Source organism: Cygnus atratus, chromosome 2, assembly GCF_013377495.2.
Source record: "Cygnus atratus isolate AKBS03 ecotype Queensland, Australia chromosome 2, CAtr_DNAZoo_HiC_assembly, whole genome shotgun sequence".
Lineage (NCBI taxonomy): Eukaryota > Metazoa > Chordata > Aves > Anseriformes > Anatidae > Cygnus > Cygnus atratus.
In genome coordinates this window covers 326,076-348,601 of record NC_066363.1, presented here as the reverse complement: position 1 = coordinate 348,601, position 22,526 = coordinate 326,076, and the positions used below count along the sequence as shown (strand labels likewise).

The window sequence follows — 22,526 nt, the reverse complement described above, 5'->3', positions numbered from 1 at the left end:
CCTCATGACAAAATCTGTGCACCATGCAGACCCTCTCTCACTGTTCCTCCAAGCATTCTTTTGTCTCTCTGGCCTCATCCATCCTCTCCTCTCTGTCACAATGCCTCCTGGAAACTCTCTTAGGTTCCTAGAGTGCTTCTCACTCCACAACCCTCTTTGGCTCTTTCTTGCTCAGCCAGTACCCCTCCTCAGAATTTCTTTGTTCCCCAGAGCACTCTTTTTCCTCCATCTGTTTTAAATGTCTGCCAATTAAAAAAAAAAAAAAAAAAAAAAAAAAAAAAAAAAAAGTGTTTTCATTTTTAATTGGTAAACCCAATACAGGTGATAGCCACTTCCCAAGTGCAGAGTGACACAGTGTCAGGGCTCAGTGCCCGTATGCTTCCTGTTCACCTGGGACACTGCAGACCTTAGGCCTGGAGTAGTGTTCATTCATACATCCCATGGGGAAGTTGCCTCCTGCAGCCATAGGCTGCAGAACAGAGAAGGTGATGTGAGACGGAGGAAGTAAAAAAAAATACTGAGGAAGAAAGAGTGGAGAAGAGAAAGACAGGGTTTCAGGGTCAGACCTGTCTCTCTGCTGGGCACTGATGGAATATCAGCCATTCACTGTTGGCCATCTTGTGCCCTCTCCCCACTGTCCATTGAGGGCAAGCCCTTGTTCTTTCCCTTGGCAGCCCACGCTACCCATCTCTAGGGGTTTCTGGGGCTATTCTTTGACAACACACGTTGTCCTAGGCCAGTGTATTCCTTGGACAGTATCCCATCATTTGAGGGCTGGACAGGAAGTGGGATTTTTCCAATGGTTCTCCAGGAAACTACTGGGCTCTTCCACTTTCAATTTTATGGTGAACCATGGATAGAAGGATGTCTGAGGAGAGATTAAATCACAAAAGCTCTTAGGCCACCCTTTACTACACCCAGTTGTAATTCTATGGGGGAAGGTAAGGACTGTGTAATAACGCACAGCCCTGACCTACAAGGATGAGAAGCCTACTCCCTCACAACCATCTATCATTGTCTATGTGCCAGCATTGGACATCCTGCAATTAAAATTTTGGCCAGGGCCACTGCTTCAGCACAGGTCTTAAGGCTGCACTCCCATACACAGTACTGTATCTCCAGGGACAGGATGCTCAAGAACTGCTCCAGCATCAGCTACTTCTTGGTGCGTCACAGGGATGGCAGACAGCATCAGTGCAGTGCCTTCACAGCTATGCACCTTCTTTGGCTTCTCAGGCTTCCAAAATCCTATACCTTGCCTTCTCAATTCAAATCCTAAATTAATTCTATCCCTTATCTGTAATCTGAATTCTTAATTAACCCCAACTCCCAATTTAAAGCCTAACTTGAACCCTATTCCAACTCTAAATCCTAACCCTTTTTCTAAATTTAACCACTCCTCAATCTGTTTTAATCCTTAAGCCTTTACATTAAGCCCAAAATTTCCATCATTGCAGTCTTCCTCACTGATTTCTTCTCATGCTCGAATCTGCCTCATGTAGGGTATAAGAAACTGGTCTTACAGAATCACAGAATCATCCAGGTTGGAAGAGACCTCCAGGATCACCTAGTCCAACCTCTGACCTAACACTAACAAGTCCTCCGCTAAACCATATCACTAAGCTCTACATCTAAATGTCTTTTAAAGACCTCCAGGGACAGTGACTCAACCACTTTCCTGGGCAGTCCATTTCAATGCCTAACAACCCTTTCAGTAAAGTTTTTCCTAATATCCAACCTAAACCTTCCCTGGCGCAACTTTAGCCCATTCCCCCTCGTCCTATCACCAGGCACATGGGAGAATAGACCAACCCCTACCTCGCTACAGCCTCCTTTAAGGTACCTATAGAGAGCGATAAGGTCGCCCCTGAGCCTCCTCTTCTCCAGGCTGAACAACCCCAGCTCCCTCAGCCGTTCCTCGTAAGACTTGTTCTCCAGACCCCTCACCAGCTTCGTAGCCCTTCTCTGGACATGCTTGAGCACCTTGATGTCCTTCTTGTAGTGAGGGGCCCAAAACTAACCACAGTACTTGAGGTAAACAAGTACCTCTGTCCCTTCACAGCCTTATCAAATATTCATTTGTTTTACTACTTCCTTCCCACTGTCATTTCTTGTTCTACTTCTAGAAAGGCACTTTGTCCTAGATTACAGAATTAAAGTAAGAAAGGAGCAGATTGCTGAATTAATTAGTTGTCCTGGAGTGGAACTAGACGTGTCCTGGTTTCAGCTAGGATAGAGTTAATTTTCCTCCCAGTAGCTGGTATGGTGCTGTGTTTGTGATTTAGGATGAGAATAATGTTGATATCACGCTTATGTTTTAATTGTTGCAGAGCAGTGCTTACACTAAGCCAAGGACTTTCCAGCTTCTCACACTGTCCTGCAAGTGGGCAGGCTGGGGGTACAGCAGGAGCTGGGAGGGGACAGACCCAGGACAGCTGACCCGAACTGGCCAAAGGGGTATTCCATACCATCTGACGTCATGCTAAACAATATATAGGGGTGGCTAGCTGGGGGGGGGGAGCCGGCTGCTCGGGGATAGGCTGGGCATCGGTCAGCAGGTGGTGAGCAATCGCATTGTGCATCACTTGTTTGTGCACATTATTATTATTATTATTATTATTATTAGTATTAGTATTATTTTCCTTTCTTTCCTGTCCTAATAAACTCTCTTTATCTCAACCCACAGGTTTTCATTTCTTTCTAATTCTCTCCCCCATCACAGAGAGGGAGGGGGGAGGGTGAGCGAATGGCTATGTGGTGCTTAGCTGCCAGCCGGGTTAAACCAAAACAACGTATCTAAAGTCTAAGCACACTCTAAAGGGGAAAAAAAAAAGAAAAAAAATAATTGGGGAAGAACAGCTGAAGCATGAATACATGGCAGGAACGGCACATTGTTTCGAAGTCCAGTTAAGTGACTGAAATGAAAGATGATAAAGACAGTGTTCAGGTAGAATAGGTACAACATTTGGAAAGGGAACATACTATTTAAAACCTATAGAGCTATATGAAATGCATGGAAGATTGCCTGCAAATGGCACAGCACACATAAGACAGGAGGATAAAGACACAGCGGCTGTCAGGGAGCAGTAAGAGGTGGGTGACTGGTCCCTAGGACACACAGTCAGCAGCAGAGCATGGTAGCATGCCTGACAAGGCACAGTCCTCCCTGACCAACGGCCAGCCAAGCAGTACTAGAACAAGGCAAGCAAAACAAACCTGGAGCAGGTAGCCATCTTCAACCAAGAGTCCAACACATCAAACAAACTCATGGGTATAAGGCACATCTAAAGTCAAGCCTTGAAGTCGGTCTACCTGACAGGAGTAACATGCCCCTCAGCAAGGCATTGTTACAGCCAAGCAGGAAACAGGCACAACTGTGATATAACCTGTAGAGGAGCCAGACGGCCAGGCCTACCTGAGCTTACATTGAGACCCCGGACCCATGGGCAAGGTATATAAGTTTGACAGTGACTAGTATGCACCCAGCTGTGCTGGGAGAAGGGAGACCAAAATAAAGGGTAACAATCAGCCTCAAGTTTTAGAAGGCATGTAGTACGAATCACTGCTCATGAAGACAAAAATTTTGTAGATGTACATGAACTAGGTGTTAAAGCTTGCAAGCTGGTCAAGGGAATTTTGACAGCAAAGTACCTCAACCTGAAGTAGTTATATTCAAGCTACCCAGTTGTGTCATGCCCTAAAATTTGTCTACTTTGATTAGCTCTGCCTTGACTATGGCTTAACTTTGAGTTGAACCCAATTTTTGTAACAGAATTAGTCTATCTAAGTTTATCTAACTTCTGCCTTCCAACTCCTTTTGCAAAGAGCAACTATCATATGATCATTCTAATCTCTCTTTCTGCATTTATCCACATTCTTCGCATTGTACTCAGTAGTGCTCAGTTTACTCTGAGAAAACTCAAAAAGTGTCAGGATACTAAACTGTAAATCTTCATTCCTCCTCTGAGTCCTGGAAAAACAGCCTGCCTGTTGCTGCTCTAAAAGGAAGGGGATAAAAATGCATCGGACTGTTGTTACTGTAAAATATGATTGCTATTATTGCTACTTGCTTTTCCACAGAATCACAGAATCATCTAGGTTGGAAGAGACCTCCAAGATCACTGAGTCCAACCTCTGACCTAACACTAACAAGTCCTCCACTAAACTCCCTTTCCAGGAATTGTGTAGACGCTTTTTTTTTTTTTCTTTTTCAAGTGCAAAATTAAATTTTGTCTCAGGTACTGAAATTTCCTACACAAACTTCCAAATAGAACTTTCCCCACTGTAGGTGGAATATCTAGATAGCCATTTATGGGTTTTTATCATCTGTTTGCTTTCTTCTCAAAAAAAGGTTACTACTTCTGCTTCCCATTTCACTCAGTTGCTGAAATAATTCTAGGCCTTCCTTTCCTTTTTTACATTTGCTCTTCTTTTTAGTCTTCACCCACCCCACTTCTTGATATTGTTCTCTCTTGACAGTCTATTGGGCTAAGAAATTTTAACCCTGAAAACAAACAAACAAACAAAAACTCTTCATTGAGCTGGTGAATTGCAGCTTGTCCATCCTGTCAAATGTTTCTAATATTATTGGCTGTTTGTATGGAACCTCTGTTGGAAGTCTATTAGCTGTTTGCATAGCTTACTCCAGTCTCCCCTCAGCATCCAAGCTCTAGCCCCAGCTGCAACTTCTTTATTAATTAAAACTAATAATAATGGTGCTAAGTGTACGCTGAATGACCAAGCAAGAAACTGGACCTCTCCAATGTTAAGGATTTCCCATCTTCATTACTTATTCATTATGGAAACAGCACCAGACGATTAAACTTGGTGAGACAGCTCTCATTGTTGTCAAGTCCATTTAAAATCTGTATGTGTATGCCCCTCCTTATGTGTGTGCACATACATGTGGACAGAAATCCAAAAACTTGAGACCATTAGAGTTTTTATCAGGAGTAAGAAGAAACCAAGTGTACCAAATTATCCCTCATATCAGTAGCAGAGCCCTGAGAGTATCATCTCATGTATCACTTCCACACCATGGACTGGTGTAAATGTGTGTCATTAATTGGCCTTGGATTGATCTGTAGTTCCCAGGTCTCTAAGCAGTTTCACATAGAAAGTGATCTCTTCCTAATCCTTAGGTAAAATTTTCTGTAAAAGAAGTGTGTGAAAAAAATCCTACAGCATTACTTTTACACAAAAGAAATGAAGGAGTTTTCTTTAAGAGGCTTAAGGTAAGTGCAAGAGGTACAAAGAAACAAAGTATTTATTGTTAAAAGCTTTTCTACCACTCACTCAGCATCCAACAGTGAAGATATGGTGACTACGGAGTAGAGGGTGTCTCTCCCCCACCTCTCCTTCTCCTTATGCATGTATTTGCTCACTCCCAAACCCACAGTTGCATCTTTTTAATGGAGTACCTTTCTTCAGTGAGATCAGAAAAGGTGTTTATCATACAGGATCTGGCAGAACAGATACAGCCTATTAAACAACAGAGCAGTTACAGAAAGGAGACCTCCTTATTCAGGAAGAAAGGAGCCTTTTTTTTTCCCACTCATCTCTTTGCACTGCCATTAAAAGGGCTCTCAACACAAGGAGGTTAAAAAAAAGAAAAAAGAAAAGAAAGAAAAAGAAAGAAACCACCACCTGACTACATTTTAAGCAAAATTTGAAGCCCTAGGATATACACCAATAATTTCACTCAGCTTCATCAGAATAAATTCTAAACAGTGTGGCGTAAAAAAGCTGTCAGCTGAAACCATGCGTGCACTAGAACTGCCAATGCTGATAAGTGAAATAGCTGAATCCCTACTGATAATGGTGGGAAAAGTTTTGGCAATGTGTCTCAAAACTTAAGTGCAGAACATTTGGCTGTACTCTGCATGCCCATTTCCTGAGCTGTATACCAGCTGAGACTGACTCCTGCTCCTGCCCTCTATATGTATACATATACACATGCACACAAAATATACAAAATCACGTAGACTGTGCTAGTTCCAAAATTAATCTGCATGTTATCCTGTGCTTTGACTTAATGGCACTTCAGTGGCACTCTGCTCCCATCTTTCTCTTTCCTTTTACCACTGCTGTATTCTTCTCTCTATCCTGGCACTTGGCTTCCACAATCAAACATTTGTTTTTCCTTTAACTGCCATGTCAACGCTTCAGCTCCAAGATATATTTCCCTTCTACGGGTACTCCAGGAATTGTTTTAACCTTGTCCTAGTTTTATGCTATATTTTCTAACAATCATCTATATTATCATCTATAAATTAACTACATCTATGCACATATATATATATATTTTATTGCAGTATGCACAGATTTGTATTGTACCGTGGCAGAAACCAAAGACCACAAATAATAGTCTTGTCATCTTTTACACCCAAAAAAAACCCACCAGCCTGAAATTAAAATACATTTATCATTCAAAATCTGCCGGAATTACGTGCCTGTTCAGTACTACCGACTTTCCACATGTCCAAGCTGCATTTGGTCCAGTTCCTCCCAGAATTGTCCCATTGTTTCTCCTCAAATATAATGTCTGTTTTTACTAAAAGCAAGCTCCTGGCTACACTCCTGGAATGGAAGATAACATTTCTCTCTATGCCTCTTCAGTAAGAGGCTCAAACTGCTCCTGAGCACAGAATAAAAGAATCAAAATCTCAAACACCATTTTAAACAAAAGGAAGACACCTGACAGCTATTCCTAAGAGTCTTCTTTGGTGACCAGTCTTTTTATGGGCAGGAAGAATATGTACAGTGAGATTTAAGAATTTAGATTTCGAATTGCTATGTACAGTGGCCAAATCATGCATGAGCATGCATGTGCACAAACATGCATGTGTGTGCACACTTCAGCATAGCATTGGTGCTTAACATTGCTTCACCTTCCAGTGGTGCTACTTGGAATCCACTGGTCAGCAACACGTAGTTTCATTAATTTGTTCTGAAAGAGGCTTGGAAACAGACCCATCCAATTATTTTTAAAGAGAGATTCTAAAAGCAGATTGGGCTCCATTATTTTGCCAGCTGTGGCAAATGACTGGAATTTTTCCGTACAAATATTTGCCATTCAAATGGCAAAGTTCTCAAAAATAAAATTTGCTGGCAGACATCCTGCAGGCATCTATCCCACCCCATCCTGTTCTCATATCCTCGTTTATTTTTCTCGGCATTTATTACTCCTGGAGATTTGAATGCATCCCCTGAATGTAGCTGCTCTGTTTAGCACATACAGAAAAAGTTTTATACACTGGACAGCATGCACACAACTGACACAGCAGCATAACAAATACGGAAGCACAGTAGCAGATGATCCCCACTGTTTTCCCTCACAATGTTTGCTGGAAGTCCAATTAGCAGAGTCCTACAGCACATAAGATTTTAAGTTGTTAACTGTCTGGCAACCTCTCAGTCTCTACCAGTTTAAGACTGCAGGATTTCAGGTTTTAGTGTAAAAAGAGGTTATAACACACACACAAAAAATCCAAACCACGCCATTCCCAGGAAAAGGCCTTGGGCAAAGAGGTACAGCTGTGCTTTTTCTTACACCAGTGGTTTTGCATGGTTGTACTGCCATCATATGACCAATCAATTGTAAATTTTTCAAGACACCTCTGAACACAATGGACAGAGTAAAAGCTATGGCACTGGTAATGTGAAAGCAGAGGTATTAAATAAAGGGGTGGGAGGGAAGACTCTCTCTTCTGTGACTAGACAGAAGAAACTTTTCTTTCAAATATGAAATAAATCAGCAAAGACAGCAGAAGAGGAACGGACAATACTATAGCAAAATTAATTACTTAGAAGAGCTGCCTCCCTTCCTTAACACATGTGAACTTGACTCTCTTTCCAGGAAAATGAAAGAAAGGAGATGAAGAGGAGAAGCCTAGAAAAGGATTTTGAGTGCTACGTTATCGGGACACAGTTATACCTTGGCAGCTGCTTTTTGGACTAGAAATCATGCTGGATCATTAATTACAAACCAATCTATGCACTACAAAAAGTGGAATGGGGGGAAAGATTTAATGAAGATGTCCCTGGTTCCAACTAAATATGTTGTAATTCCCATAGTCTGAATTTGTCATATATTTGCAAAGAAGGTGATTTCCAAGGGATAGTTCCTCTATGCTATTTAAGGCTTCAAAACTCAACAGCATCTTATACAACTAGCACATATCATGTATGGGGGAACTGAATAGGAAGAGGCAGTTTACCTATGATCAAAATGTGAGACCAATCCAGGGACTCTGTTGACATCTTGAAGTAAAGAGAAAACTGCCATGTTATATGAAGTTAAGCCTCTTGGATTCTAAATCAACTTATCAATTAGGAAAGTGTTTTTCAGTCCTGATCCCTATGGCACACAAGGAGAGAAATGTTTAAGAAATCTCATATTTTACCTATAGACTTATTGTTAATATCCACTGTGTTCAAGGCAGGTATCAGCAAAGCACCATTAGGTTATCTGCATTTTCTAAGAATGCCTTTTTTCTTGCTTCAACTTCAGCTTTTCTAACCCCACTGATACTGAGAATGCCTAAGAGGCTCTCATTCTGGAGATAATTTTCTTCCTCTCAGTACTGCACATTGATCACACCCATGAGACTGTCTAGTGATATACAATTCAGTCTACCTTTCACTGCAGGGGCAAGGGAAAGAGGGAGTATTAGAGTTTGCAGAAGAAATGTCCTGACTATATTTTTTCCTTCCAGAGAGGCTCTTCATTCTAGGATTGAAAATCGTCCTAGTTTGTTATTTCACACGATGCGATGGCTTCTTGCACTGGTCCAGCTGAAGTGAAAACTGTTCAGGAATGTAAAGCATTCCACAGCTATCAGGACTATCTTGTCTTATTCCAGAGAAGTTACTATTTGAGAATTTTAGGTAACAGAATGAGAATTACTTTTATTTCTCTAAATCTGTAGTCTCCTATAACACCCAACTCAACCTCCCCCATCAATACCACCCATGATTCTATGCATAGCCCATAAGGATTTGCTGTGTAGTGTCTGAACTTTCCACTGGAACTCAATGATGCAAGTTTATGAATGAATTTTTAATCTTCTTTAACATTGACACCTGTATGGAGCACAGGAATCTTCTGCTGTCTATGGCCTGGAATGGTTTGAGACACCTCCCATGGGCAGTTTTTTCAAAGGTCACTCTAAAGCTGGTGTTCTGACTGGTTTGTTGATGGTACATTCCCATCCAGTCAGGAAGCAGGTCCATGTGTAACAGTGAGCTAAGTAACACTGAGAAGTCCACTCGTTCTGTGGTCATGATGCCAATGGGATCTTTTGAGCAATACTTATGTGTTGCGCACTCCCAGAGACTGTTCCAGTTCCTGCCGGCGTTGTTGAATCTGAAAGAAAAAGAGAAACTATACAGTTCAGCAGATTCAATTGTTCAGTGGCAGGATGATTCATTTATGAACTATCCGTGTGGCTAATTCCTTCACACCTTGCAGTAGAAATATCTGCTCACAGCCTCTTGAGACCACGGCTCATGATAAAATTCAGCTCTGCGTTCTTCCTCTGGGTTTCCAACTACATCAGTCATCACCTGTGACAAAAATAAAAATAGTTTTCACTATAGCTATTCTACCACATGGAGAAACATTTACATTTACCTAGAGTCAAAATTTAATTACACTACTACATTAAAAAATTCAGGATTGATCTCTACACCCAAGGCAAATGGACAACGGCATGCATTGGACATGGCCTTGAAGAGGAAAGGGACCTGGGACTGTTGATTGATGCTCAGCTGAATATGAGCCAGCAGTGTGCCCAGGTGGCCAACAAGACCAACAGCATCCTGGCTTGTATTAGAAATACTGTAGCCAGCAGGAGCAGAGAGGTGATCATCCCCCTGTACTCAGCTTTGGTGAGGCCGCACTTTGAGTACTGTGTTCAGTTTTGGGCCCCTCACTACAAGATGGACACTGAGGCCCTGGAGTGTGTCCAGAGAAGGGCAACAAAACTGGTGAGGGTTCTGGAGAATAAGTCTTATGAGGACCGGCTGAGGGAGCTGGGATTGTTTAGCCTGGGGAAGAGGAGGCTCAGGGGAGACCTCATTGCACTCTACAACTTCCTGAAGGGAGGTTGTGATGAGGAGCGGGTCAGCCTCTTCTCTCAGATTAATGATAGGACTCGAGGAAATGGCCACAAGTTGCACCTGGGGAGATTTAGATTAGACATCAGGAAAAACTTTTTCTCTCAAAGAGTGGTCAAGCGCTGAAATGGCCTGCCCAGGGAGGTGGTGGAGTCACTGTCCCTCTTGGTGTTCAAGAAGCACCTGGACAAGGTGCTACGAGATATGATTTAGTAGCTTAGTGAGTGGTATTGGTGATAGGAGGACGGTTGGACTAGATGATCTTGTAGGTCCTTTCCAACCTTGTGTTTCTATGATTCTATGGTTCTATGATTCATGGTTACTGCCAAAACAAGATGGCCACATCTGAACTGTGAACAGCTCCTAACATTTGCTTCTGGGCTGTGCTAAGGAGTCATTCAGGACTGGCCAGGCTAAACGCCACAGATCTCTAACATTTTAACAGCATTGACAGTTTAGTTCCAGGGTCCCAGGAAAAGTACTCCAGCACTGTGTATTTCACTTGCAGATATATCCAAAGAACCTTGGCACAACTGTGAACAACATGAAATTGTTAAGGTATTCATGTCAGACTGAAATGTAAAATTATTAGCATATTCTGCAGGGTAGTGTTTTACAATGACAGTTTTGACGCCAGCAGGGCAGAGTATTACCAAAAAGGCCCTTTTGGAACTGAATGTCAGTCAGAGAGAGCACTGAACAACTGTTCCATATACGCAACTAGAGAAGCACCACCACCACACTTTAGTTTGTAAGCTCTTCAAGCTACAGGTATATTTAAACATTCTTTTAGATGTCCATTCCCTTTCTGAATATAAGTAACAACAATCATAATCTTAATAGTACATCTTTGCAAGATTATTTATTAACAAACAAGACATTTATATTTGAAAGATAATTATTACATTAAAATAATTTCCTGACTTCCTTCATTAAAATAATGGGTTTTGAGGTGTCTGATTTAAAGATACAAAGTGCGAAACTTTATGAGGAAAATTATTCTTTTTGGCTGGCAAACAACTGAACTTCCTTACATTACATATCTTGGGTTTCTCAAAGCTAAACTCAAAGGCATCTGATATTTAATCGGCTATTTCTTAAATAAGATTACATTATGAAAACTAACAAAACACCCAAATAGTGTTATTTTGCTATAGGAGCCTCCTGATGAGTTTTATATAGCTTTAATTTTACAGAGTACACCAACACATCCCTGCACTTTGATCTTACTGTCTAACCACAAATTCACCTACAATCCCCATTATGCACTGCTAATCCACTGGAAGAGAAATACAGCCTAACCGGTCTTTCCTGCATACTTTCTGCTCTGGGATAGTAGTATTACACTCATCGTTTTTTCCACCAATTTTCCATCCTGGATATTTTAGCTATACATGCTGTACACATTTAACTATCGTTCTTACATTCTGGTTCCACTTCGTTCTTCTTCAAACCTTAGCTCACCTTAAGATCCCTACTCTGGGATCGAAGAAGGTCTTGGATGTATCCTTTAGGATCTTTGGAGAAACTCAGCATGAAATCACGTTGTATTTTTAACTGATTTATGGATTCGATTGTCTCATGAATCTGAAGAAAAAAATAAAGCAGATGTTCCTTAATTCCTCTCATGTTTCTGCAACCCTGAGGTCAGTCCTGTTAATGTCTTTGTAGTTCTTTGTAATATACAAAGGTGACAGTTCTACACCAATGACTCATCCCATGGAATTTTCTCTTCAAAGTGGGAGTTAACCCTAGTCTTGCAATTACATTTTGGTTTCACACGTATTTTTGCAACATAGGCACATACAGGATTCTTCTTCACTTCCTGCACTGAACTGCTGGATGGCATGCTATATGCAATACCGAAGAGCTAAGTCATGTCACTGTATAATGTAACGATTTCCTGTGTATAAGCAGTCTTTTTGAGAAGTCAGAGATTTTTCTGGAAAGGTGATATATAATGTCTTTACACATTGCCCAATGCAAGAAAGCAGTTACTCCCTTGGTTAGTCAACATTATACCTTCAATATCCTGTGGTGATGCCTAAACTTTGTTCTAGTGATTGCCCAATCAAATCCATGTTAAATAAACTTACATAACAGCCATGACTTCTAGAATTTTTCTTGTAAGAAAGACTATTAACATCACCATGGCTACAAAATGAAGAGTTTGAACAATGAGAAACTGTGAGTATGGAAGGTTTATAGAAAATGAGTCATATCATCAAAAATATTATGAAAGAAGTGGACATTAACTAGCAGGGAAGAACATACACTACAAAGAGGTAGTTTAGGTAACAAGGTACGTTAATAACAAGGTATGTTAGTAACAAGGTATGTTAATCAACCTGGATAACAAAATCAATTGTGATCAATGGGAGGACAACTAATGAATCATTTGCACATACCCAAACAGAAAAGCAAACTCTTACTATCCTGTTTCTCTAAAATTCTGTTTTGAGATTGCAAACCCATCTTGTTAAATCTCCTGTCCACATCTATTTTGCCCTAACAGCTACTGTGGCCAGACACAGAGGGAGAAAAATAATTCTCCCCCGATCTGGCTATGCCACTAAGGGCATTACTGTAGGCACAACTGTATGGTATGTTAACAGAAGAGAGCTGCTGTCAACTTAAAACATTCCTCATGTGGGAAAATGATGTAGCCAATACTAGAGAGAAATCTCCTATTGGTGTGCACCAGGTTTCCACTAGATGACTTACCCAGAAGTGACTTCAGTAACTTCACTAATCACACCTTGCACTCTGCTGCAGAAAATGCTCAATAAAAAGGTGATAAAGACATGGTAAAGGGGGAGCTGGGCTGGAAACATAATAATCCTTTGCATGCTGCATGAAAGCCCATGTAGGCTGGAAACTAACTGGCTGAGCAGCTGCTCTGCTGAAACCTTCTGCTTTGACCTTTTCCAAGAACCACAGAACGACAGATCTTGCAATGGTTACCGAAAATCCGCAGGACTGCTGGTATTCAAACTCTCTTTAAAACAGTATGAAGACAACAGTTTAACAAATTTGTGTTAGAGGTAAACAAACAGAAACTGAGCATGACTCTGTATCACATGAATAATATCCGGTCCATGAGATCACACTTCTTCCCTTGGTTTGTGGAGCCACTTTTATTTATCCCTTAACAGGGCAAATCAGCCATTTACACTTGTGCAAAAAACTGGCTAACGGTCCCCTTGCCTTAACACGAATCCCTAATGCAGCCTGCAGAGCTCACCACTGCTATAAGAGAGGTATGACTATTTTAAGCGCGCATAATCTTTGTTCAATAAACCAGGAAACAATTCTGCAAAACGGTTCCAAGTGATTTTTCTACTATTCATTTTCTACAGTTGCAACTAGTGTAGTGCTCTGCAGCAGTGCATGCCCAGCACACTAAAAGAATATGAGATTCTCTTAGCTTTCCCTCATAGCAATATAGCAAGACACTATGACCTCTCAATAAAATGTTACAGTCTAGGGACCTTCTAGGGACCTATAGTCTTGAAGGTACCTTCAAGATCATTTACTTCCAATCCCACTGCCATGGCAGGGGCACCTTCCACCAGACCAGGTTGCTCAAAGCTCCATCCAACCTGGCATTCATCACTTCCAGGGATGGGGCAGATAGGATGGATGCAGACTTCTCAATTTGGACTTCCGCAAAAAACATTGCTCCTGTTATTCTTCCACAGCTAATCTTTCTTCATAACTCCAAGTCTCTTGAGTATCAAAACTTTCCCACTACTTCTCTAACTCAGCCTAAGCAACTTTGTTGTCATCTTCAATTTTTTAGCATCTCTGGTTCCCATATCCAAATAATGTCTGACTTTAATTTTTTTTTCTCATATTTTTTCTAAGATAGAGATTTTCATATCCGAAGATACAGAAGTTAAAATTCCTGTAATACATTTTAATTACAATTACATTTTTCTCTTTGGTCTTGCTAACTGTAATCCCACCTTATTTATATCCAGAAGAAGGCTGCTGCTCTCTATGTTTACCAAGCACCTTCTTTGACTTTCCTTAGTTGCTTCTGCTTCTCAGCATAACAACAACAAAAAAAATCTGTGATGCCAGTCTTAATTGTCTACTTCTTACATTTTCAAAGCTGCATCTTTTTGTTTTATGTCAGATTAGAAGAAAGTAAGATCTGGGTGTAAAATATTAGGTGGTGATTTGACTGTGTTAACTAAGGAGCCTCATTAGAAAAAAAAAGAGTAAAGAGTCTCTTGTGCGCTGAGGACAAACTCTAAGGTTAGGAAGTCAAACTCTGCCCATTTATACAAATTTGAAGAGCAGGCATGATTATATAAAGACATCTTGAACATAAAATGTTCTGCAAAACTGAATTTAAAAAAGTTAAAATCTGCAGCTCCATCTTAAAATATACCGAATATCCACCTAGGTGAGCTAAATGATTCCTATTGGAATATTGAACTTCATGGAGCACTCCAACAACAATATCCACAAAGTCTGAACACCAGAGCATTTTTGGAGGGTTTCTGCCTATGGGTTATGGGACACATTATGGGATGTAGGGGAAGATCATCTTGGGATTGCACTTGACGTGGCACATTTAGGGAATTAATCAAATGTGGGAAAAGGGATGGATCTACGTGATTCAGGAACAACTCTGGGAAAATAGATAGATTAAGGGCTAAAAATCACTGGTTGTGTGTAAATGATTTGCTCATTGATATGCTTGTCCAGCTATCTCTATGCCTGACCAGAGCTATCTGTCCTACCATGTTACCAGATTCCATTTTTAACTCTTTTCCTGAGTGAGGAACTTTATTTTTTATGCATGGGGGGAGGTCTATGTGCCAGCAACTGCAGCAAGACCATGGTTTGGAGGCCCATGTGCCTGGGTGCTGGCACCTGCAGCAGTGCAGGTGCGTGAATGTGTGAGCACTGGGAAAGATCAATCTGAAGTAGTCAACAAGTAGGTAAGGTGCTCTGGTAGCCATGGTGGGGTGTGTGTCTGTAAGGATGAGACCACAGGAGAAGCTGGCAGTCAGACAGACCAAAGGAATCTCAGCCAGCCACTGGAGGGACCGTGGGGTCTGAGGGTCGCTAGGGACAAGACCCACTGGTGTTTTTATGTGTGTACACATCTAAGGGTAAGACCACAGGGAAGTGGCAACTGGGGGACCAGGAGACTCCCAGCCAGCTGCGAATGTATGTGTGTGTATATGTGTATGTTTGCGCCTCTGTGTGGATGTGTATGCCTGTGTGCATGTGCCTGTGTATGTATGAACATTGGGAGAGGGGCTGCAGCCTCTGGGGCTTGTATGGCCAAGTGCCAGCAACTGGGAGACTGGGATCCAGAGGCAGCTAGTGGGTAGACAAAGTGTCCAAGACCAGCTGCCAGAGGGACATACCCCCACTAGCAGCCCTCCACGGTGCTCAGCCAGAGAGAGGATCAGGATGAGATTATTGGTGATCTTTGTGTTCATGTGAGGTCTCTGTGTATCCTGACTGTGTTGATCTGTGTGGCTGGCCATGTATATATATGTATGTATATATATGTATATGTGGCGTATACACACACATGTGTGCATGTGTGTGTGCGCATGCCTACTGGGAATACATGCTCAGCCTCGTTGTTGGTTGGATCTGGGATAATGGAGCTGTGGCAGCCTTGCCTCTCTCAGGCTATAAGATCCAGCCTAATTCTCCTAACACATACCTTGGAAGACCATGCTTGATCCACATCGCCTGCTCTAACATGTCTTCAGTTGCAAACAAGACATGTTAGTTTTCCACAGAGCACAATAGGTTTACTAACTAGTTCAGAGAGATCTGAAATCCTGCAGCACCTAGAGTGGCACACACTTTACGTTGCCTGCCAGGGTACTCATTATGCTGCCTGTGAAACTCTGCTTCTATCACCTTTACAACTATATCAGGCCCCGGATTAAATCCTAACAGCAAACCCCACCCACCCCACTGTATTTCCATTGCATGTGACTTATTCATCCCTTGAAAGCACATCCAAATGAGCAATCCCCTTCTCACTTTAGTCCCTTTGATGTATGGCACCAAGCCCTCAGGAAGTTACAAAATGTGTATTATATGCCACGTGATACTTTACTCCTGGGTCAGTACCTTATTGTCCAATGCTGTAATCTCCTGTTGATTAGCTGTTGAGAGAAGAAAACTACTCATCTGTCCCTTTAACGGGTCTTCAACTTCTACATCTATGTCATAACAAGCCGTCTTCTTCTGATCATTGGGGTCAACACTATGGAGAGGATAACAGAAGATTGTGAAAACTGGCATAATGAGTCAGAGTAAATAGCCATCCAGCCCAGAAAATACTCTTTCAAAAAGACTGTTGCAGATGCCGTGAGAAGAGTTTAAGAACAGGGTACCTTTACATATATTATGTATACATGCATCATATATATATACATATCAGTGGTGGTGAACTGGCTGGGTGATGAACTGGTTAAACGCTAGAGTTCAAAGTGTTGTAGTGATGCGTGGCTACATCTCTCTGGCAGACGGTCACTAGCAGTGTTTCCCAGGGCTCAGTTCTAGGGCAAATTCTGTTCAACATTTTTATCAATGATCTGGATGCAGGAGCTAAAGGTATCCTCAGCAAGTTTGGTGATGATACTAAACTGGGAGGTGCTGTTGACTCTCTCTAGGAACAAGAGGCCTTGCAGAGGGATCTAAATAGACTGAAGCATTGAGCAATCAGCAATGAAATTCAGCAAGGGTAAATGCTGGGTTCTGCACCTGGGACTGAGGAATCATAGAATCATCTAGGCTGGCAAGGACCTCCAATATCATCTGGCCCAACCATCCCCCTACCACCAGCATCACCTACTAAACCACATCCCTAAGCACTAGGTCCAACCTTTTCTTAAACACTCCCTTAAACACCCCCTTAAACACCACTCTACCACCTCCCTGGTCAACCCGTTCCAATGCCTAACTGCTCTTTCTGAAAAGAAATGTCTCCTAATTTCCAACCTAAACCTCCCCTGGTGCAACTTTAGCCCATTCCCCCTTGTCCTATCACCGGGCCCGTGGGAGAATAGACCAATCCCCACCTCGCTACAGCCTCCTTTAAGGTACCTACAGAAAGCGATAAGGTTGCCCCCGAGCCTCCTCTTCTCCAGGCTAAACAACCCCAGCTCCCTCAGCCGTTCCTTGTAAGACTTGTTCTCCAGACCCCTCACCAGCTTTGTAGTCCTTCTCTGGACGTGCTTGAGCACTTCGATGTCCTTCTTGTAGTGAGGGGCCCAAAGCTGAACACAGTACTCGAGGTGCGGCCTCACCAGAGCTGAGGGAGACAATCACCTTCCTGGTCCTGCTGGCTGCACTATTCCTGATACAAGCCAGAATGCCGTTGGCCTTCTTGGCCACCTGGGCACACTGCTGGCTCATGTTCAGCTGAGCATCAATCAGCACCCCCAGATCCTTTTCCTCTGCACAGCTTCCCAGACACTCTGCCCCAAGCCTGTAGCACTGCATGGGGTTATTATGGCCGAAGTGCAGGACCTGGCACTTAGCCATGTTGAACCTCATTCTATTGGCCCTTACCCATCGGCTCAATTTTTCCAGGTCCCTCTGCAGGGCATTCCTACCCTCTGGCAGATCAACACGTCCCCCCAACTTGGTGTCATCTGCAAACTTACTGAGGGTGCACTCGATTCCCTCATCCAAATAATTAATAAAGATATTAAAGAGGATGGGCCCCAACACTGACCCCTGGGGAACACCACTCGTGACTGGTCACCAGCTGGATTTCTCTCCATTCACCACCACTCTCTGGGTCCGGCTGTCCAGCCAGTTTTTAACCCAGCAAAGCGTGTACCTGTCTGAGCCATGTGCTGCCAGCTTCTCCAGGAGAATACTGTGGGAGACTGTGTCAAAGGCCTTGCTGAAGTCTAGGTAGACCACGTCAACAGCCTTTCCCTCATTCACCAGGCAGGAGACCCAGTCATAGAAGGAGATGAGGCTGGTCAGGCAGGATCTGCCTTTCAGGAACCCATGTTGACTGTGCCTGATCCCCGGGTTGTCTTGCACATGCTGTGTGATTACACTCAAGATGACCTGTTCCATCACCTTCCCTGGCACCAACATCAGGCTGACAGGCCTGTAGTTGCCCAGGTCCTCCTTACAACTCTTCTTATAGATGGATGTCACGTTAGCAAGTCTCCGGTCATCTGGGAGCTCTCCGGATGACCAAGACCACTGATAGATGATGGAAAGCAGCCCAGCAATCACATCCACAAAGTCCCTCAGCACCCTCGGGATCCCATCTGGCCCCATGGACTTGTGACAGTCCAGGTGGAGCAGCAGGTCTCTATTCCCACCTGAACTTTGAGGGAGTTCTTCTGCTCCTCATCTCGGACTTCCAGGTTGGGAGGTGGAGTACCCCATGGACTGGGGTTTAGGCTTTAACCCCAAGGACTGTGTTAGGCTTTAACTTGTTGGGTTTTAGGCTTAATTGCCATTTTCTCTTTAGCTTTAAGCTGAAATTTCTTAGCAAGAAAACTTTGTCAACCCAGTAGCTGATATATCAAACTTCAGTCATTGTCACTTGTAATATAAAAATGCTCCTTCAGAACACTATTTTTGAAATATCTCGGTCGTGTGCACCTGCTGCAGGAAGTAAAAAAAAAAAAAAAAAAAAAGGACTCAGGATCTAATTGAACTTCTTAGACCTTGGGGAGAAGGAGGTCTTGCATGGATGGCTTTGGATTACAAGTGTTTCCAGCAGGTCGAGAGGAGTAATCCTCCCCCTCTGTACTCAGCACAGGTGAGTCCACACCTGGAATCCTGTGCCCAGTTCTAGGCTCCTTAGCACAAGAGAGACATGGACATACTGGACAGAGTGTAGAAAAGAGCCACGAGGATGATGAAGGGACTGGAGCAGCTCTGCTAAAAGAAAAGGCTGAGAGCTGGGACTGTTCAGTCTGGAGAAGAGAAAGCTCAGGGGGATCTTACCCTTGTATATATAAATACCTGAAGACAGGATGCAAAGAGGACAGAACCAGGCTCTTTTCAATGGTCTGTAGTGGACAGGACGAGTGGCAATATGCACAAACTCGAGTACAGAAGGTTCCCCCTGAACATCAGGAAGCACATCTTTACTGTGAGAAGTGACCAAGCACTGGCATAGGTTTCTCACAGACGTCGTGGAATCTCCCTCTTTGGAGATCTTCAAAAGCTGCCTGGACGTAGTCCTGGGCAACTTGCTTTAGGGAGCCCTGCTTTAGCCAGGGAGGCGGTTGGACTTAAGATAACCTCCAGGGGTTAGAAGACATGGAAAAGGGCAAGGTGCTCAATGCTGTTTTTGCCTCCATTTGTCCTGGTAGTTGTGTTCTCAGGCCTCCCTCGCCCCTGAGCCTGGGACAGAGTTGGGGGAGCAGGGCTATTGCGAAAAACCTTGACAAGTTGCAGAAAGAGGACAGTAGTTCAACATCATGAAGTTCAACACAGGCAAATACAAAGTTCTGCTCTGAACAACCCCATGCACTCGTACAGGTGGGCATCAACTGATTAGAAATCAGCTCTGGAAAGGAAAGAAGCTATTCCCTGCTATGCCACACTTGTGCATCTTGACTTCTGGGCGCAGGACCAGGAAGACATGACATACTGTAGTGAGCCCCACATCAGGCCATGAGGATGGCTGGGGGCTGGAGCACACGGAATCACAGAATGGTTTGGGTTTGAAAGGACCTTAAAGATCATCTAATTCCAACCCCCCTGCCATGTGAAGGGACACATCCTGCTAGATCAGGTTGCTCAAGGCCCCATCCAACCTGACCTTGAACACTTCCAGGGATGGGGCATCCACAACTTCCCTGGGCAACCTGTTCAACTCTTTGTCAGGGAGTGTAGTGATAGGACAAGGAATAATGGCTTTAAACTAAAAAAGGGTTGGTTTAGATTAGATGTAAGAAGGAAATTCTTTACTCAGAGGGTGGTGAGGCACTGGAACAGGTTGCCCAGTGAAGTGGTTGGAATTAGATGATCTTTAAGATCCTTTCTAACCCAAACTATTCTGTGATTCTATGACTTCTTCAGCACTTCTTCCTCCAGGGCTTTGTCCCATGGTACTCTACCAAGTAGATCCCTGAAGAGGAAAAAGTCTGCCCTCCCAAATTCCAGGGTAGCAAGTTTGCTGTGCCCCCTCCTTGCTGCATTCAGAATCCAAAACTGCACCATTTCACGATCGCTGCAGCTAAGGCTGCCTTTGAGTTTCACATTCCCCACTAGTCCCTCCTTGTTGGTGAGAATGAGATCCAGCATAGCACCTCTCCTTGTTGGCTTCTCTATCACTTGGAGAGGATGTTGTCAACAGCGCATTCCAGGAATTTCCTGGATTGCCTAGGCCCTACTGTGCTGTCCCTCCAACAGATATCAGGGGGGCTGAAGTCCCCCATGAGAACCAGGGCTTGCGAATGTGAGGCTTCTATCTGTTTATGTGCATTAGCATACAGACATTTAAGTTGGGCCCATGATGAAGCTGACTTACTGGCTGGAGTGGTGGACTTCTTTTGTGCTGGTCTTCAGGTTCTCTTCTGCTGACCTGTGACCCTCCTCCAGACTCTGGGCATCTGTCACTGACACTGGCATCAAACTGGGAGGAGAGGGATGGATTGAGGTTCCCCTCCCCTGGCAACTATAGTTTAAAGCCCTCTTCACCAGCTTGGCAAGCCTATGATCAAAGACGCTTTTTCCCCTTCTCTGACAGGTGGACCCCCATCAGCCCCCAGCAGACCAGGTTTCTCAAAGAGAGTCCCATGGTCTAACTAGCTGAACCCCTGCCTGTGGCACCAGTCATGCAACTATCTGTTGATTTGCCAGATTCAACTGCTCTTTTCAATCCCCTCCCCTTTGACTGGCAGGACTGATGAAAAATCTACCTGTGCTCCTGAGTCCTTTACTGCTGCTTTCAGGGCTCTGTAATACCTAATGCCTACCATGACAAGCTGCAAGAGCTGGGTTTGTCCAGCCTTGAGAAGAGACAGAGAAGAGGGGATCTTATTGCTGAGTGCAACTGCCCTATGGGAGGTACAGTGAAGACAGAGCAAGGCTCTTCTTGGAGGTGCACAGCAACAGGCAACAGATACCCCTTGTAACATGGGATACTGACTCAATGTAAGGAATTTTTTAAATTTTTATATAAATCATGATGGTAATCAAAAGGGAGGAATCAAATAATAACTTGTTTGCAGTATGAGAATATTGGAGACCTACACTTTGTAGTATTCTTGTGCAATGTTAAGAGTGTGGGAGATGGCTTGCTTCTTTGCAGAAATGGGAAATGCCATGTGTTTCTCTTTCTACCTCTGATTTTAAGTGTGTCAGCAACAATGAGGAGTAGAATTCAAGAAAAGCTCCAGCTCTAGATTGAACTCAGGTAAGAATATTTTACTTCTATGAGTTTTAAATCTGGTGCACTCGGTATTGCAGAGATAAAAAACTGCTATCCACTCTATTTTCTACTGCATCCTCTTTCAGTCTATCTACCATTTAAAGTATTTACCCACATTAACAGCTTTCTGTTCAACTCTATTTAATTTCCATTGCATTTTTGTTATTTTCTTTTTCAAAAAGCATGGATGGTGTCTGAAGAGCAGCACTAAAATGCTGTTGGGAGGGGTGAAGCCTCAGATGACCACGAATGATACCTTCTACTCTACATTATTCTGTTACTTTAGCAGTCTGAAAATTTACTTACTCCCATTACATTCAGTGCCAGACTTCCAGATTTCTATGTGCTTTGCCTGAGACTGTAAAGACTCTATTGCAAAAGTATCACCTACTCTCAGCACATTAATACGTCCCCCTATCCACAGCATTATGTCACTGCAGAGTAATACTGCCAGGTGCTGCATGATGCACACAGTATATCAGAGAAGCTACTATACACAAGGTCCTCTTCTTTAGCTTCTATCTAACAGACATGATCTTGCCTCCAGGACTTCTTTGCATTTTAAGCATGTTCAGGAATATTTGTTGTCAATATTCTGTATGAAATCAAATCCCTAAGCTCAGTTAATGATACTGTTTAAATACTCACAATCGGAGTTTTGACCAAGACCCCAAGGAAATTAGGAAAGACTGAAATATCCAAAAGCATATTTGCAATCTCCAAGAGTCTCTTCCCTCCTTCCAAGCTGTCAGTTAAATATGGAATGTGCTGGAAGTGTCCTAAGATATCTGAAAATTGCATATTAGCTACACCAGAAATATACCTTTTTTGACAAGGATGACAGGAAGCTCAGTATCTTGGTCACAATGACCTTCTCTGAATCTAGGCATTTTTTTAGCTTAACTCTCTTGAGGATCTCTGTTTAGCTGTCATTCTTAGAGTAGGACTAGCACCCAAAGAGCCGATCCAATCCCAACAAAGCATGCATGCAGTGGCC

At 43.0% G+C, this 22,526-nt stretch overlaps 1 protein-coding gene across 6 annotated transcripts in view; it reads right to left on the bottom strand.

Moving 5' to 3' along the window:
* Positions 1 to 8,812: 8,812 nt before the first annotated feature.
* The window catches only part of SMARCD3 (SWI/SNF related, matrix associated, actin dependent regulator of chromatin, subfamily d, member 3), a 71,343-nt gene continuing 57,629 nt past the window's right edge, over positions 8,813 to 22,526 (bottom strand). For all 6 annotated transcript variants that reach the window (XM_035554457.2, XM_035554458.2, XM_035554462.2 and 3 more), the window contains 4 exons: positions 16,237 to 16,372; positions 11,584 to 11,706; positions 9,466 to 9,567; positions 8,813 to 9,367 (listed from right to left, as the gene is read on the bottom strand). In XM_035554457.2, coding sequence (XP_035410350.1) covers positions 9,314 to 9,367; positions 9,466 to 9,567; positions 11,584 to 11,706; positions 16,237 to 16,372 — 415 coding nt within the window. In that variant the 3' untranslated portion in view covers positions 8,813 to 9,313. The remainder of the gene's footprint in view (positions 9,368 to 9,465; positions 9,568 to 11,583; positions 11,707 to 16,236; positions 16,373 to 22,526) is intronic.